Below are 14,263 nucleotides of genomic sequence, written 5' to 3'. Positions count from 1 at the left end.
AGCCATGTAAAACATACCATTCATTTTGTGTTTAAGCTTATGACTACCCCTGAACTCTGCAACAATTAAAGAATCCTGCATTATCTTCTTGGAAAGGCATTTCAATATTCCTAAAAATATCAAAGTTTCTAAAATTAAAACTGCAGCTGCATTGTACAAATAGCCTCAATATGGATTCAACAAAAGCAAGAAGGAAATCTGGCACATACAGACTATTATGAAGTGCTACAGAGAAAAAAAAACCCAACCCTTTAGAAAACATCAGGAATACCAAATTGAGAGGAAATATTCAGCCTGAAGTCATATGGGGATTATCTTGAGAAACATCTACACACAAAAAGCCCCTAAAGCAGGCATAAATCAGAGAACTACACCCAACACATGATAGCCATTCATTCTCACAGGAAGAGCACATTGTGAACAGTGTTTTGAGAGACAAAACAAAGTTCACAGAACTGGGGAATATTGGGAAATAGATAAATCAACACTCAATTCCATTCAATTTTTCATCTGGCTCCTGAAGATTCAATACTTAATAAGTTTATTTTATTATTCACATGCCATACAATGCCAACCATCATCTTTGTTTTCTTTTGAGGGGTTAAAAAACCTGTAACCCCAGAGGTTGGGTTTTTTAATATCTGGGACAGCTGCAAGATATGTCCCTGAAATTATCTTATCTTGATTTTACAAATGATCTTAGTTTATGCACACACTAAAACTGGTCAGAATAGTACCAAGTTATCAGCATGCAATTGTGGTTCTGTTGGAAATCCAAAAAAGCATCTTTATGTTACACCACCACATGCGATGAAACACAAGTAGAAAGAACTTAAACATGAGACAGTCTATGATTCTGTTAAGGTATTTTGATAATAAAAATATGTAGCATGATAATGCTTTGGATACTAAATAATTTTTAGAAAAACTATCAATAGCAGTGCTAAAACCAAACTTTAAATGAACTTGAATCAGTACCTTGAACAGGAATTTCTGCATAGCTTGGTCGTTTGTCTGTCAGTGTAGCAAGGGGTTTTGAAGCTGAGATTGGCCCACTTATGGAATGCCTCTGAAATGGAAAAAATACTTGTGTCAGACACAACTAGAAGGAAAAAAAAACAACAAATGTGGAATTGCAGAATCAGCTTAAGAAATTCAGATATGACATTATTACTAACTTTAAAGAAATACAAAAATAAAGGAACCTTTGAAAATTTTTCCTTCTTTACTTTTAAAAGCTTTACTTTTGCCAATCTGACTATGCCTTGATCCTGTAACATTAACTTCTTTAAGATGAGTCCTGTTCCTCAGACCAATGTTAAAAATTAAGGCTGTGAATGCTCTTGCAGTTTTTATATTAATTCTCACCTTCATTTATATTTTGTTTGTTCTGGTTAAACTTGATGTGTTTATTTAAACCAACAGAACTCCCTATATAAAGCCAAGGTTTTAGTCCATGATTTGTGTAATTAACATAAGCCTTTACACCATTGTGCCTCTTCCTGGAAAGTTGGGAGAACGGTGTAATGGGTACAGTGACCCAAAGTACTCTCTGCTAAGAAAAACACTACCGAAAAAATGGGGTTTATTCAGAACGTCAAGAGCTTTTGTTCCCACATATTTAACTGAGATGTTCTGGGAACAAATGGAGAGACACATTTTATTATTTGTCAAAGATGTAATAAAACACACTTTTTTTTTTTTTTGGTCTTCTCAGGTCACTTTAATTTTTTTTCCTCCTCGAAAGAGCTATGAATTGAGCATTTAGTTTTCAAGCTTTATATAAATATTTAGCAATATATGGCTTTTAGCAAGCACATGATCACAGCTGTGTTCAGACTTGTACACACAGTTCAGTAAGCACTGAAAAGGACTAAAATAAGCATTTTAGTCTCTCACAGTGAATTGTACAAAGCAATAATTACCCTTAGAGTTACGGAAACAGATTCAGTTGCTGAAGACTCATGGAGGATCGCCCACAATTATTTCAAATTAATCATTTCAAAGAGCCTATTGCAAATTATAGTTCATTCTTTATTCACCCTGTCCTTTCTATTAGATTCCAATATTTAATCATAATCAGTCCACTAATATGTTTATCCTGAAAACTTTTTCAGGTCTCCATCTGGCCCAAGGTTAAATGAGTCTTATCTTCATAAAATACTAAAGGTCAGATGTTTCTCACGCCAAATTATGCAAGACAGACAAATCTGGAATTGTGATTAAAACAAGTTAACAGTATATACTTTACAGCATCTCATAGCACAGGCAGGACTACGGGGCTAATTATCCATCAGTTAGAGTCAAACTGGAGTTATGCTTTTGTGCTAAAAATCAAATGGAGAGAACAACTGCCAAAGTAGAGCACGAAGAATTTCATCACTTCATACACCCACTGTCCTGCACATACACAACAAAGATTATACCTTTAAATGTGCAGGTGAAAGTGACTGTGAGCCATGCCCAGAAATGTCCACAACAGCTTCCCCTAAGAGCTGCTATTTCACACTTACATATCCTACTTAAAAAAGCCCCAAACATCTCCTAACTAAAGGATATGAACTGTACCAAAGTGAGCCATTTCAATGCACCTCCCCACCCCAGGAAACAGCTAAAATATGAGGTTAAAATAAAAATATTTTATTTTGGTGAGCTTTGGGACTGGCACTACAGAGACAGGCAAGTACAGAGCTTCAGCCAAGAAACACAGGTATGTACAGAGCTGGATAACCATATACCTTTATCCCTTAAAACCAAACATCCTTTATGGATATTGTCAGAAAGTGGCTGTATCACTCAGCTGATAACTTGCTGTATATCGGTCTTGTCTCTTTGCAATAAAACAAAGTGGTTGTCTCTTTGCTCCTGTTGGCACTGCAGACAGGGCTCCCTTGCACTGTTTAGTTCCATATCTCACAGCTACCAGCAGTAACACAGGGACTGATGCACTGCAGACCAGAGGAACACGGACCAACTGATGTCTATCTGTTTTCACCTGCCTTCATCTATGTAGCAGTGCACAGGTGTCTGGGAGATGCTTTAAATTTCAAACAGAACTGTGGCAGGATGAACTAGTCACTTCAACTCCAAATATTCTGACTTACCATCCTTGTGTCTGCTGTCAGCTAAAGGAAATATGACCATCACCACTACCCAGGTACCTCTTCCTGATCACTTTGCCCTTCATGCCAGTGCACCTACACACATGGCAATTGCAGATCAGTTTTTCACATACTGACAAGTTAAGACATAGGAAGTCTTTGACACTAAATTGTTTGGACCCTGGAAGTTTATATGCTCAAAGCAAAACAGGACATTCAGTGGTAACCTGTAAATCGAAAACCACATCTGTTCCAGAGAGTCCTCCAGCTACAAAACAGAAAATGGAAGTACTCGGGGAAAGCAGCAGATGGACTCCCTTGTCCTTATATTCCTCCCTAGGCATCTGCTTTGGTCACTGCCAGTGGCATACCAGACCAGCTAAGCTTTGGGCTAACACAGCAGGGCTGTTTTCACATTCTGAAAAGCATTCTCTTCATACCTCTCTTCCTAAATTGTTTTGCAGTACTGCTAAGAGCCATAGTAAAACACAGCTATGTTCCACTGCAGGCTTGGACCTGAAGCCAGAAAGGATTTTGTTTGTTTGTTTTGAGTTGCAAAATATGTCCAAGAATCTATCTCATTAGACATGCACACAGCTGTAAAGAAAAACAAACCAAGCAAACAAAATCTCTTCAAGACTAAGGAAATTCATGACACAGTCCAAAGACAAAGCACATGGTTGATGCATCTGTACTTGGACAATGTTTCTTGCAACCAGTCCATCTTATGGAAGTATGAACACTGTGCCAGTTTCTCAGTAGGTGCCCATGTAAATATTTCCCCTGTGACAGCATTTAAGAAGAACTGAAATTAATGATAATAAACACTGCAACACCCATACAGAGATCCACCTTTCCTCAAAGACCTTAAACCATAGATGACTTCTATAAGGTGGGAGCCAATAGTTCAGCTCACATTGTGAATACTTATTAAAATCTTGCTTTTCAATTCCAAGAGAGCACAAACAAAATTTTTTTAAAAAAATTACATGGAATGCAACAGTAGAAAATGAGGCTGCAATATGAAAATAAAGAAAACTCAACCCCCTTCTCTCTTGAGCAGAAAACATTCACATAACTGAGGTCATGAAACCCAATTGCCTTCTGGATAATTACAAGCACTTTGAAGAAAACCACCTATCTTCGGAAAGACAATAGAAGCTGTTTTCATTTACACACCCTTCCCTTTGTTTTTCAGGCAATGTTTCCCACTAATGAGTATCCAGCTTTTAATGACTTGGGTCTATACCAGAAGTTGAATTCAAAATTCAAGTAATTCTGGCAGATCAAGATCAAGAGCTGTAAACCTGAGCAGCTTTGCAGTATTCTAAGAGATTATTTTGGTTCATGGTTAATTTACAGGTAAATGAAGTGAGATAAGCCTTAGGCTTCACCAAGAAGTCTTCTATCTGCCAAAGGTCTGGTTCAGCCCTTTGGAACATGAGTTTAAGTCTGCCTCCTCCTACAAGAGTGCAGAAATAAACAGAAATATAAAGCCAGATCAATAGGAACAAAGCATCTGTCAGCGAACTCGTCACATTTAACTAATTTAGAAAATTGCTGTCAAGAGTGACTGAACCACAAGAAGAAGCAGAAGCTCTCCCAAAAAACCATTTAATTCCTTCTCTTTGCTTTAAGGCTATCTATTTGTTTCATGAAATTCACTCTTAAATGAATAATAGCTGCACTAGTATGAGAACAGGAGAACAGTCTGTTCCAGGTATTGTTCCTTGAGGACTAAAATCTAATATGGCTATAGAGTCCTCAGTTCAGGCAGAGGAAATGTATTACCAAATCATTACACTAACCTACAGTGAAAATCAAGTTTTGGAACTTTCGGATAGCAATATCTTGAAGGCAACAGGAGAATTATGGATATTAAAGGAGTAAAACAACGTACATTCTTTGACTTTTCTTTATGAATCTGGTCCCATCTGCTTTGTCCTTAAACTTGTTGGCTTCTGCCATAATCTCACTTCACACAGCAAGTGAGATAAGAAAGCCAGCAAAGATCTACAAAGCTGATCATCAGAGTCCTGACAATGCCATCTCAGTGCACCCAGGCTGCTGCAGCAGCTGAGCAAAAGGACAAAGCTTCAGAGGGGCAGCACAAAATACACAGCACCATCACCCACTGGCCAAACTCTGCCAGTGCAAAATGAACGAAGAGCAGAAATTTGCAATTATTTCAATCCTCCCTGTAAGGGCTGCATTGAAAGATACATTTACACTGATGATTGCTGACAGATTCTGCACAGTCCTTAGTCCACTGCCAAAGGGGATTACTGCTGTTTCCCTGCCAGGCACAGGACTAAGAACTGACAAATGGCAGCTCAAACTAAGGAATGCAAATGAAGTCTTCCTCTCACGCTTTTTAATAGCAGAGGAAAAGCAATGGTTGCGAATATTTAACAAGAACTTCCAAGTTTCCAACGTGGTTCTTCTCAGTGACAGACTTGTTAGACTGAGCAGTTCAGTAATTACTTACTTAAGGCAATATTTTATCATTATTTCCCCAGCAAGTCAGCCAATACTCGTATGTTACCACCGGTAGTTTCACACAATCTTCTTCACAGAGAAGGATTAAGTGCAGTCATAAAACACCCACCTGCATAGGGGATACAGCAGCAGCTGGGGGAGTTTTCATGGGACTTGGGCTCAGGGGAGTGCGAGGAATTGTGGCAGCAGCAGGGCTTGGAACTAGGAGGAACATGGAAAAGAAGCCATCGTGAGCATGACACTGTTCTGCAGTGCAACAGGAGACTGCTAAAGCCAACCCTCACCTTGTACTTTACATTACCAGTTCTACCAGATCACACTCTCAGAATTTCAATTAGCAATTGACTGAAAAGTCATTTGAAAGTATGCCTACACATTGACTCCCCTGCAATTACCTTCATTTGCTGTCTTTCTATCATCCGTGGTAAAAGCCTGAGTTGGCTGGGGGTGGACAAGGCTAAGGTGCAGGATACTATTACCTTGGCAGATGTAAATCATGGCATTACTAGTTCTCTGATCTTCAGACAATTAAAGAGATAGCAGCAGGCTCCTGGCTCTGCTAGTAATACAAGAAAGATAAACTATATCACCTGCTTCTCCTTTCTAGTTTCTAATCAAAGTCCACGAGAACTAGATTATTATATACCTTAAACTTTGGGATTAAACAAGTAACATTTTTACAAATGTATGAAAACATGAAAATTGGTGAATCAGTGATCTGATGATTTAACAACATGATTAGACATGAATGCTGAGTAGAAGGCAGATATTAGATTGAAATAAAAGATTCCAAAGAGGGGAGAGGGGATTTATCATTTAACTGAACTAACTCTGGCAAGAAAGCACCTTCCTCCAGTAACACACTAAAAAGACCTTCTAAATTACCACTAGAAAAGTAAAAAAACTGTAAATACCTGTGAACAAAACGAGCAAGAATGGAAATAGAAGCGCTTACAAAATGGTTAAATAACAAAGATGGTTCTGTATCTTAAACTTCCTGGTTCTAAGCAGTGGAAAGCAGCTTTGCTGTGCACAGTACTGTACTGGCTCTGCTTCAGAACAAGAATTTTTACATGAAACTTACGGTGACTTTGTTGGATGTGAAAGTCAAAACCCAAAGACCTGGCAAGGGAAATATTTTAACCCACACAAGGCTTCATACACAGTTAAAGGTGAAACCCAAGTGTTTCTCATCTCAGAATAGTTACTTGGACTCCTTATTCTGGTCACCTATGGAGAAGAACACCACTTCTTCCCACAATCAGAATCATAGTAAAGTCCATTTTCTCAAGAGTGAGACTCCTATCATTTTAGAAAATATCTCCTATATCTTTCAACAGGTGATACTGGCTGGATCTTACTTTTAACTGTCATCAGAGCTCTGAGTATAAGATATAAGTTATTAAAAGAAATAAACTCAGATCTAGCTATTAGATGGCTTTTAAAATGCTTAATTTGGAACATTAAGTTCACATTTTAATAATCAGGCTGAAATCAGCTGTGCTCCCAGCTATAATTACGTGTGTCATATGTGTTTATGTATTTCTAATACACAGGAGCACAGAATCAAAGCATCCAGCATATGAGTCACTGGCAATGCGACAGCAAAGAGAAAAATAAAGACAAGACCAAAAAGGATGCTTGCACTTAAGTGCAGTGAACAATCAGTTCTGCAATCCAGTTTGGGTGGGTTTATTTCAGCCATCACTTGCAGGTCATGACAGGATAAAGCAGTTTGCCCCTGAGCCATCAGATGACCACAGGCAGAGGGGCAGCCTGGCGCAGCTGCTGCCCTGGCTGGTGGGACTCACCTTGGGAGGAGGCACTGTCGAAGGACTTGATCAGCGTTTTCACAGTGGGAGTTGGCTCTGAGGAGGTGGAGGATCTGCGACTCAGGCCCATTCCTTGTCTCAGAGCTGCCAAATCTCTCTCTACTGCATTCATGTAATTGTACACTCGACCACGTTCTTCTTCCTGCCTGAAGTCAATGTGCTGCTCATTTAGGGTATTTAAAAAAACATTTTAACATGCAAAGGCTTAAAAAAATCATCACAAATTGAAGTTGGATTAAAATCTATGGTCCAAATGGGTCATTACATTAACCTTGTTTCCTTCCCACTGTAATTCAGAAATAGGTTATCAACTCAAATTTTCACTGCAAGTTCTTACTATTTGTCAGCAACAGAGCTCAGCACCTGGCAAAAAAAAGTTTGCCAAATCAATATTTGATATAAGGCTTAATTCTTGTTCCTATCTCACACACATGGATGGGAAAAATTGAGACTTAAGGATTTCCTCATTCCACATGAAAAAAATCATCTCAGAGGGGAGAATTTTTTTCCACCTGAATAAATGGGAAACAATTTAATGCTAAGAAGGTAAGAATATATTTCTGGTATATATCTTTAGGCAGCATCAGCTTTTCCCCAAGTTTCACAGCCTGTGAAAGGATCTCCTATCCTCCTAGATGCTGGGCTAAATGTAATGTAAATCTCACCAAGTTCCTGTTCATGCAGAAAACAATTGTTTTATATATACACATCACAAGCATCATTACTGTAAGCTATATACATATCTGATCCCTAGAGACAATGGTACTGTCCAAGATGTTCCTATTTGAGGATTTTAATACTTCTGAAAGACATATAACTCAGTTTCTAAATATTTGAAACACCTAATTCAAGCCACAATACACCACAATTTAAATTATTTTTATTTTTATATAGAAAGCACCTCTAATTATCGGTGGAAAGAAACAGTACAAGTTACATGCAGATCTAGATTAAGGCTTCCTCTCAGGTAAAAACCCAGCTGTGTTTTTAACCTCACCAAAAGCCTTGACTGCTAATAAAGAAATATTAATGATGGTACAGAAAAGCCAATGTTGCTTGTTTTTCACACGGTGGGAAGCCAAATAATTTTTAGCTGTTAAAATGGAAAAATCCTCCACTTCAACTTGGTTTTGTAAAACCCTGGGTGGATTAAGTACACAGTATAAAGAAACAAATATTGCTGTCGTAAGTGTACCTATTTTGACTGCTGAAAGCAGCATAAAGCAGCTTTGCTGAAATACAGATCCTCGCAGTGAGAGGATTTACAAACTTCTGGAGCCTCAGTAATTAAACTGGATTTCCAAAACTGCCCCTTTCCTGCAAAGAGACCACAGATCCCTGTTGTCACTGGCATACTTGCGTGACTTGATCTCCTCCAGCTCCTTAGTGAGCTTCTCATTTTTCTCCTGTGCTTCGTGCAATCTGCGCTTCAGGTCCCCGATCTCTTCCTGGGCCTCGGACTTGATATCATTGGCTATGACCACGGCAGTCTGCAGGTCTGCCTGGAACTGACGCCACTCTGCTGACTCCTCCTGCAAGCACGAACGTGGATGTTAAAAATCAAAGTTATCCTTATTATCCATAGTTTTCCTATGCTGTTAAAGGAAACGATTTACAGGAACGACAGAGGCACTTGTCCAGTGGTAGGCACAACCTAACTCACAAGTTAAATTGAAGAGGTTTTGCTGGAAATAACTATACTTTGAAAGTCATGAATTTCTTTTCTGGAGACAAATAAAATGTTCGAAATGGAGGAGAAAAATATGTAATATTAAACTCCACATCAAGCACTTGTCCAGTGGTAGGCACAACCTAACTCACAAGTTAAATTGAAGAGGTTTTGCTGGAAATAACTATACTTTGAAAGTCATGAATTTCTTTTCTGGAGACAAATAAAATGTTCGAAGTGGAGGAGAAAAATATGTAATATTAAACTCCACATCAAGCACTTGTCCAGTGGTAGGCACAACCTAACTCACAAGTTAAATTGAAGAGGTTTTGCTGGAAATAACTACACTTTGAAAGTCATGAATTTCTTTTCTGGAGACAAATAAAATGTTTGAAGTGGAGGAGAAAAATATGTAATATTAAACTCCACATCAGAATACACAGGAACATTTTCTCCTAAGCCCAACATCATATCTTTGTGACACTGAGAAATTTTTAGTACAGTTTAGTGTCTATAGGTTAGTAAATACGGTGCCTGTCGTTCAGAAATAATTATTTTATTGGCATTGTATCTAATGATATTATCTTTTCATAATTTCATAAGCTGGTTTTAAGACATTCCAAGATGACAATTTATTGACTTTTTTGGTTTTTACTAACCCGGAGTCTCCTGTGCAGATTCTTGATCTCTCTTTCCATGTCATGCTTTTGATCCTGAAGTTTTTTAACCGTATCTGGAAAAAAAGTTAAATTCCTTGTAAGAACTTAGTCAGGGATTTATCTACTTAAAAATGAATAACTGAAAAGATCTGCAAATGTTTTTGAAGACTTACTCAGAGAAGACATTTTTATAACCAAAGACATCTGAAGAAACATAGTCTGAGAAGGAATAATTTGCCAGAGGGTGTTAATAGGTACACACTCCTCTGTGACTGGTAAGGGGAGCAGCATAACCAAACTCAATTCTCACACAAATCCCAAATCACAATACTAAAATGACAAAGCAGTAACAAAGAGCAAGCAAACTAGGTAGGCAATTGAACATGAAAGGATCCTAAAAACATGGATGTTTGGGCATTTCCCCTCCTCAAACATAAGCTGCAGCCACACTAAACGTTTTGATTCACAGTTTTACCCCTGCCACTAAGCAGCTGACATAACACTCGCAGCCCTGCCTTCTACAGGGACAAAACTGAACTCATGTCCCCAAGAATCTGACATTCTTGTCTATCAAGCTACTATTTGAGGTCAAAGCAAACTATATTTACAGCAAAAGGCCAAACAGTCTGTGAGCTCGTGTTCTGAGAGAGAGGGTCCCCTAAATCTGTCAGCAGCAACACAGCAGGGTGCACAGCCCGAGCAGCAGCAGCTCGTGTGTGGCGTCTGACAGACTGGCTACTGCAATTACCATTCATTTGTGACTTTATTCAATACACAGGACGATGTGATTGATTACTCCATTCTTAAAACTAAGCAACTAATGAAGCAGCATAAATTTCTAATCATTGTGTCACTTCACTGATCCTTGGATTCTAGGATGTTTTATTTCTGTAACATTGTGTGACTGTAAAAACTGTAAAAATGATGGAGAGACTGACTAAATGCATTTTTTTTCTTCAGGTTCATTACCCCAACACCTGCTGGAAACAAATATTTTTCCTGTATATTAGTAATGCTCTTTCCACAACATAACTGAGAGTGCCTAATACATTTAGGCTGTTCAATACACAAAACCTTCCTCAACGGCCCGAAGTACAGGGACTTTTTAAGTCACAGTTATTTTCTTCACAGGAATCATATAAACCTCAGCTGGCCTGAAAACACAATAACCTTTCAAAGTTGGAACATAAAAAATAGACAGATACTTCTGTATTTATCTCCTCCTTGTAAGACTGCCCATTTTTAGTTGCAGCCAGCTGATCTTTAAGCTTTGAAGATAAGCCTACAGGGTGGGCCACTCAAATCTCATGATACCATGATACTTAAGCAAAGCCCTCCAATTTTTAGCTTGTCTCTTGATACACAACTTGTCTGAGCTAAATTCAGAACTAGGAGGCCAGCTTTAGGCCAAAGTTATAAAACTTGCTCCACCCCCCTTTCCTTTAAATACATTCTGGAATAAATCAAGTCAATGTTCATTTTCACTTTTAAAACAGTTCAAAGAAAAAATGTTTTTAAAAACAAAATTTGCAGTACTACTAAAAGCAAGCTATCTAAAAATAACCACAAACCAGAGACCATAAATGCACCCACAGTTAAAGCTTGTGTAGTGCCATTGTTTTGAGCTTCTGTGAGTTATGAAACGCACCATTAAATTTTAGTGTATTTATGCTTTGAAGTAAAACACAATGGCCTGAATATTCTGCAGGTACATAAATAATACAGAGCAGTTTACAGCAGTTGTTGGAAACAGTGCTCTCTCTCCTCCCCAGTCAAACAAGCTAAAAATACCCCCCACCAAATTGCAACTGAATTTGAAATGCAGTGAGAAATCATGACTAATGTAAGTGATTTCACCTCTTCCACCAACTGCAGCCTGAGAAATTCAAGTAGTCAAAATAGGTAGAGGGTGCCATGTGGCACCTTTCTGCATCCTTGTAAACTCCACATTCTTCTCTAACACACACAAACCCTTTCCACCTCTACGTGCCGGAATTTTCAGTATGGCAGGACAGGTACTTCTACCATTATCCAGTCTCCTCCTTATAAGGATCATAGACAACAAAGACTGAGATAAAAGAAAAAGTATTCATTTCTAGGGTAAATGAAGAACAAGGAGACTCTTCTGATGAATGAATAGGAAAATTAAAAATGGCAAATCAGCAAGCTCGTGTTTGACTGCAGGATCCAATTATATCTACATTTCAGAAAATGATATTGATTTAAGCCACAGTTTGACAATGCCTTGCCTCTACCTAAGAGGTAGAAAAAAAAAAAGATTATGGGACATGCAGATTACAAATGGTGAAGAAAACCTTTACAGCTAGGGCTGGGAGGAAGAGTTTTGTACGGCTACCAGAGAAAAGGTACCACAATGTTCTGTATCTGCAATTTTTACTAATTATAATATAACCAGCAGTTAGAAATTATAACTATGAAAAAAAAAAAAAAGAGGATCAACAATCAATTGTTTAATTTCAACAGTTTCTGGGGAAAAAATAAGGGAAAAATACTAACAAATACTCAGACACGTGCAGTAGTTTCAGAAAAAAAAATGACCTGACAATTCCTGAGAAGGGACACTAAATCAACTAATTCTGACACAGGCAATTCCACAATGGACACTCGCACAGTTTTTGAACTGGTTACACAGACATGCCTTATCCTGGGAGAGCACTTTGATTCTTTAACATAGAAATGGCAATCCCAACACAATCACAAATACACAGAGTAGTATAAGAACTACAGCTTCCTTCTGTAAGGAAGGGGCACTGGGTACAAATACCAAAGCTCAGGCAATTTGTAGACCAATCTTGCTTTTGAGCTCATCATGTCAGACAATACGTCTATACAGCAAAAAGGTGACTTTTTAAGGGCCCACCATTAGCCAAAAAAACCCCTAAAAATGTAAAAAAAAAAGTACAAAAAATGAACATCCTATTGACTTTTCCAACACTTTGTTAGAAGAGGCCTAAATATGGTAAACATTTCATTTCATAACTGCTGTCAAGATCCTTTTCAAATGAGATATAGCAGAATTAAAACTAACACTGTCAGCTCCACAAAAGAACTATTCACTGAACATTAAATATATCCACCTTCTAGCTCACCTACACTTGTCCTAAAAATTTACTGACTTATAGTTACAGACTAGGAGAACCTACGTGCACCTGTGCTAAGAGAACATGCAATGATTATTTTTGTGCTTCAGAAGAAACCTTTGAGAAGTGGTAAGCTAACCAACAAATACACATTTTCTGCACATCAGGAGTCACACTTTTCTGGAAAAAAATTCCCCACAAACTCTTATTAACTGCTTGGGAGAATAATAGGTTCCTGTTTCCCACTTAGTTACTGCAGATGACTAATGTGACAGCTAGGCTACCTGACTACTGCAAGTTTTTGGGAGTCAGAAGTGAAAGCCAGAGGGAACACGCCATCTAGCGCAGTGTCAGCCTTCCCCACTGCCTATTTCAGCTCAGCACAGCATGGAGGATATAAAACATACAGATTATTTGAATATTTCTTAGACTTTTTACACACAACAGAACCATAGAATATCCTCAGTTGGAAGGGATCTGTCAGGATCATCAAGTCACAATCCTGGCCCTGAATAGGTCACCTCAACAATCCCACCCTGTGCCTGAGAGCATTGTCCAAACACTCCTTGAGCTCTGGCAGCCTTGGGGCCGTGACTACTGTCCTGGGGATCCTGTTCCAGTGCCCAACCACCCTCTGGGTGAAGAATGCTTTCCTGCTATCCAACCTAAACCTCTCCTGACTTAGCTCCAGCCATTTCCTCAAGTCCTGTCACCAGTCACAGAGAGCAGGGACTGAAGACCACAACGAGGTCTCCCGTCAGCCTCCTCCAGGCTGAATAAACCGGGTGTCCTCAGCTGCTCCTCACTAGGTTTCCCCTCCAGGCCCTTTAAGCACTGTGCTGAAAACTCCTCATCCCAGCAGTAACAAGCTGAGCTGCAATGACTGCAGCTCTCACCACACCCGGATGGATGTCAGCAACACATTGTGTGTATTTTATCATTGCAATTTGCATCCTGCTGCACACATCAAAGAGATTCCTGTTTCTGCAGGCAGACATATTAACAGCTAAAATGTGACAGTTCAATACCCAGATTACTGTGAAAAATGTTTCACTGTAGGTTCCTTGTGCCTCCTCTTGGTGTTTGAAAAGACCACAGTGAAGCGTGCCCTAAATACCAGTGCTTGGAGTGTTTCCCATTTCTACATGACTATTTGTGTTGATTAATCATTAAATTAATGAACACTCACCACCTCATCTATGAGGCACCTTTCTCCTAAGTGTAAAGTCTGTCTTTAATTAATTTTTAAAGTTATAACTTTCCATTTTTTTTTGAATTCTGTCTTTTAAACATTGTATGTACCACCTCCAAGTTCCAGATCTTTCATGATGTCCTATGCTGTCAGTACTTTGAGACTACCATGAAAAATCTCCTGTAAGAGGTTTAACTATGAACCCAAAAT

At 38.6% G+C, this 14,263-nt stretch overlaps 1 protein-coding gene across 3 annotated transcripts in view; it reads right to left on the bottom strand.

The window, feature by feature from the left end:
- The window catches only part of SPECC1L (sperm antigen with calponin homology and coiled-coil domains 1 like), a 63,123-nt gene that overhangs the window by 24,284 nt on the left and 24,576 nt on the right, over positions 1–14,263 (bottom strand). For all 3 annotated transcript variants that reach the window (XM_068209100.1, XM_068209101.1, XM_068209099.1), the window contains exons 6-10: positions 9,761–9,834; positions 8,789–8,964; positions 7,412–7,578; positions 5,710–5,801; positions 979–1,069 (exon numbers count right to left, since the gene is read on the bottom strand). In XM_068209100.1, coding sequence (XP_068065201.1) covers positions 979–1,069; positions 5,710–5,801; positions 7,412–7,578; positions 8,789–8,964; positions 9,761–9,834 — 600 coding nt within the window. The remainder of the gene's footprint in view (positions 1–978; positions 1,070–5,709; positions 5,802–7,411; positions 7,579–8,788; positions 8,965–9,760; positions 9,835–14,263) is intronic.

The sequence above is a fragment of the Anomalospiza imberbis genome, chromosome 18 (assembly GCF_031753505.1).
Source record: "Anomalospiza imberbis isolate Cuckoo-Finch-1a 21T00152 chromosome 18, ASM3175350v1, whole genome shotgun sequence".
NCBI classification, from domain to species: domain Eukaryota; kingdom Metazoa; phylum Chordata; class Aves; order Passeriformes; family Viduidae; genus Anomalospiza; species Anomalospiza imberbis.
Note: the sequence above shows the minus strand (reverse complement) of the source record. Positions and strands in the feature narration are given on the sequence as shown.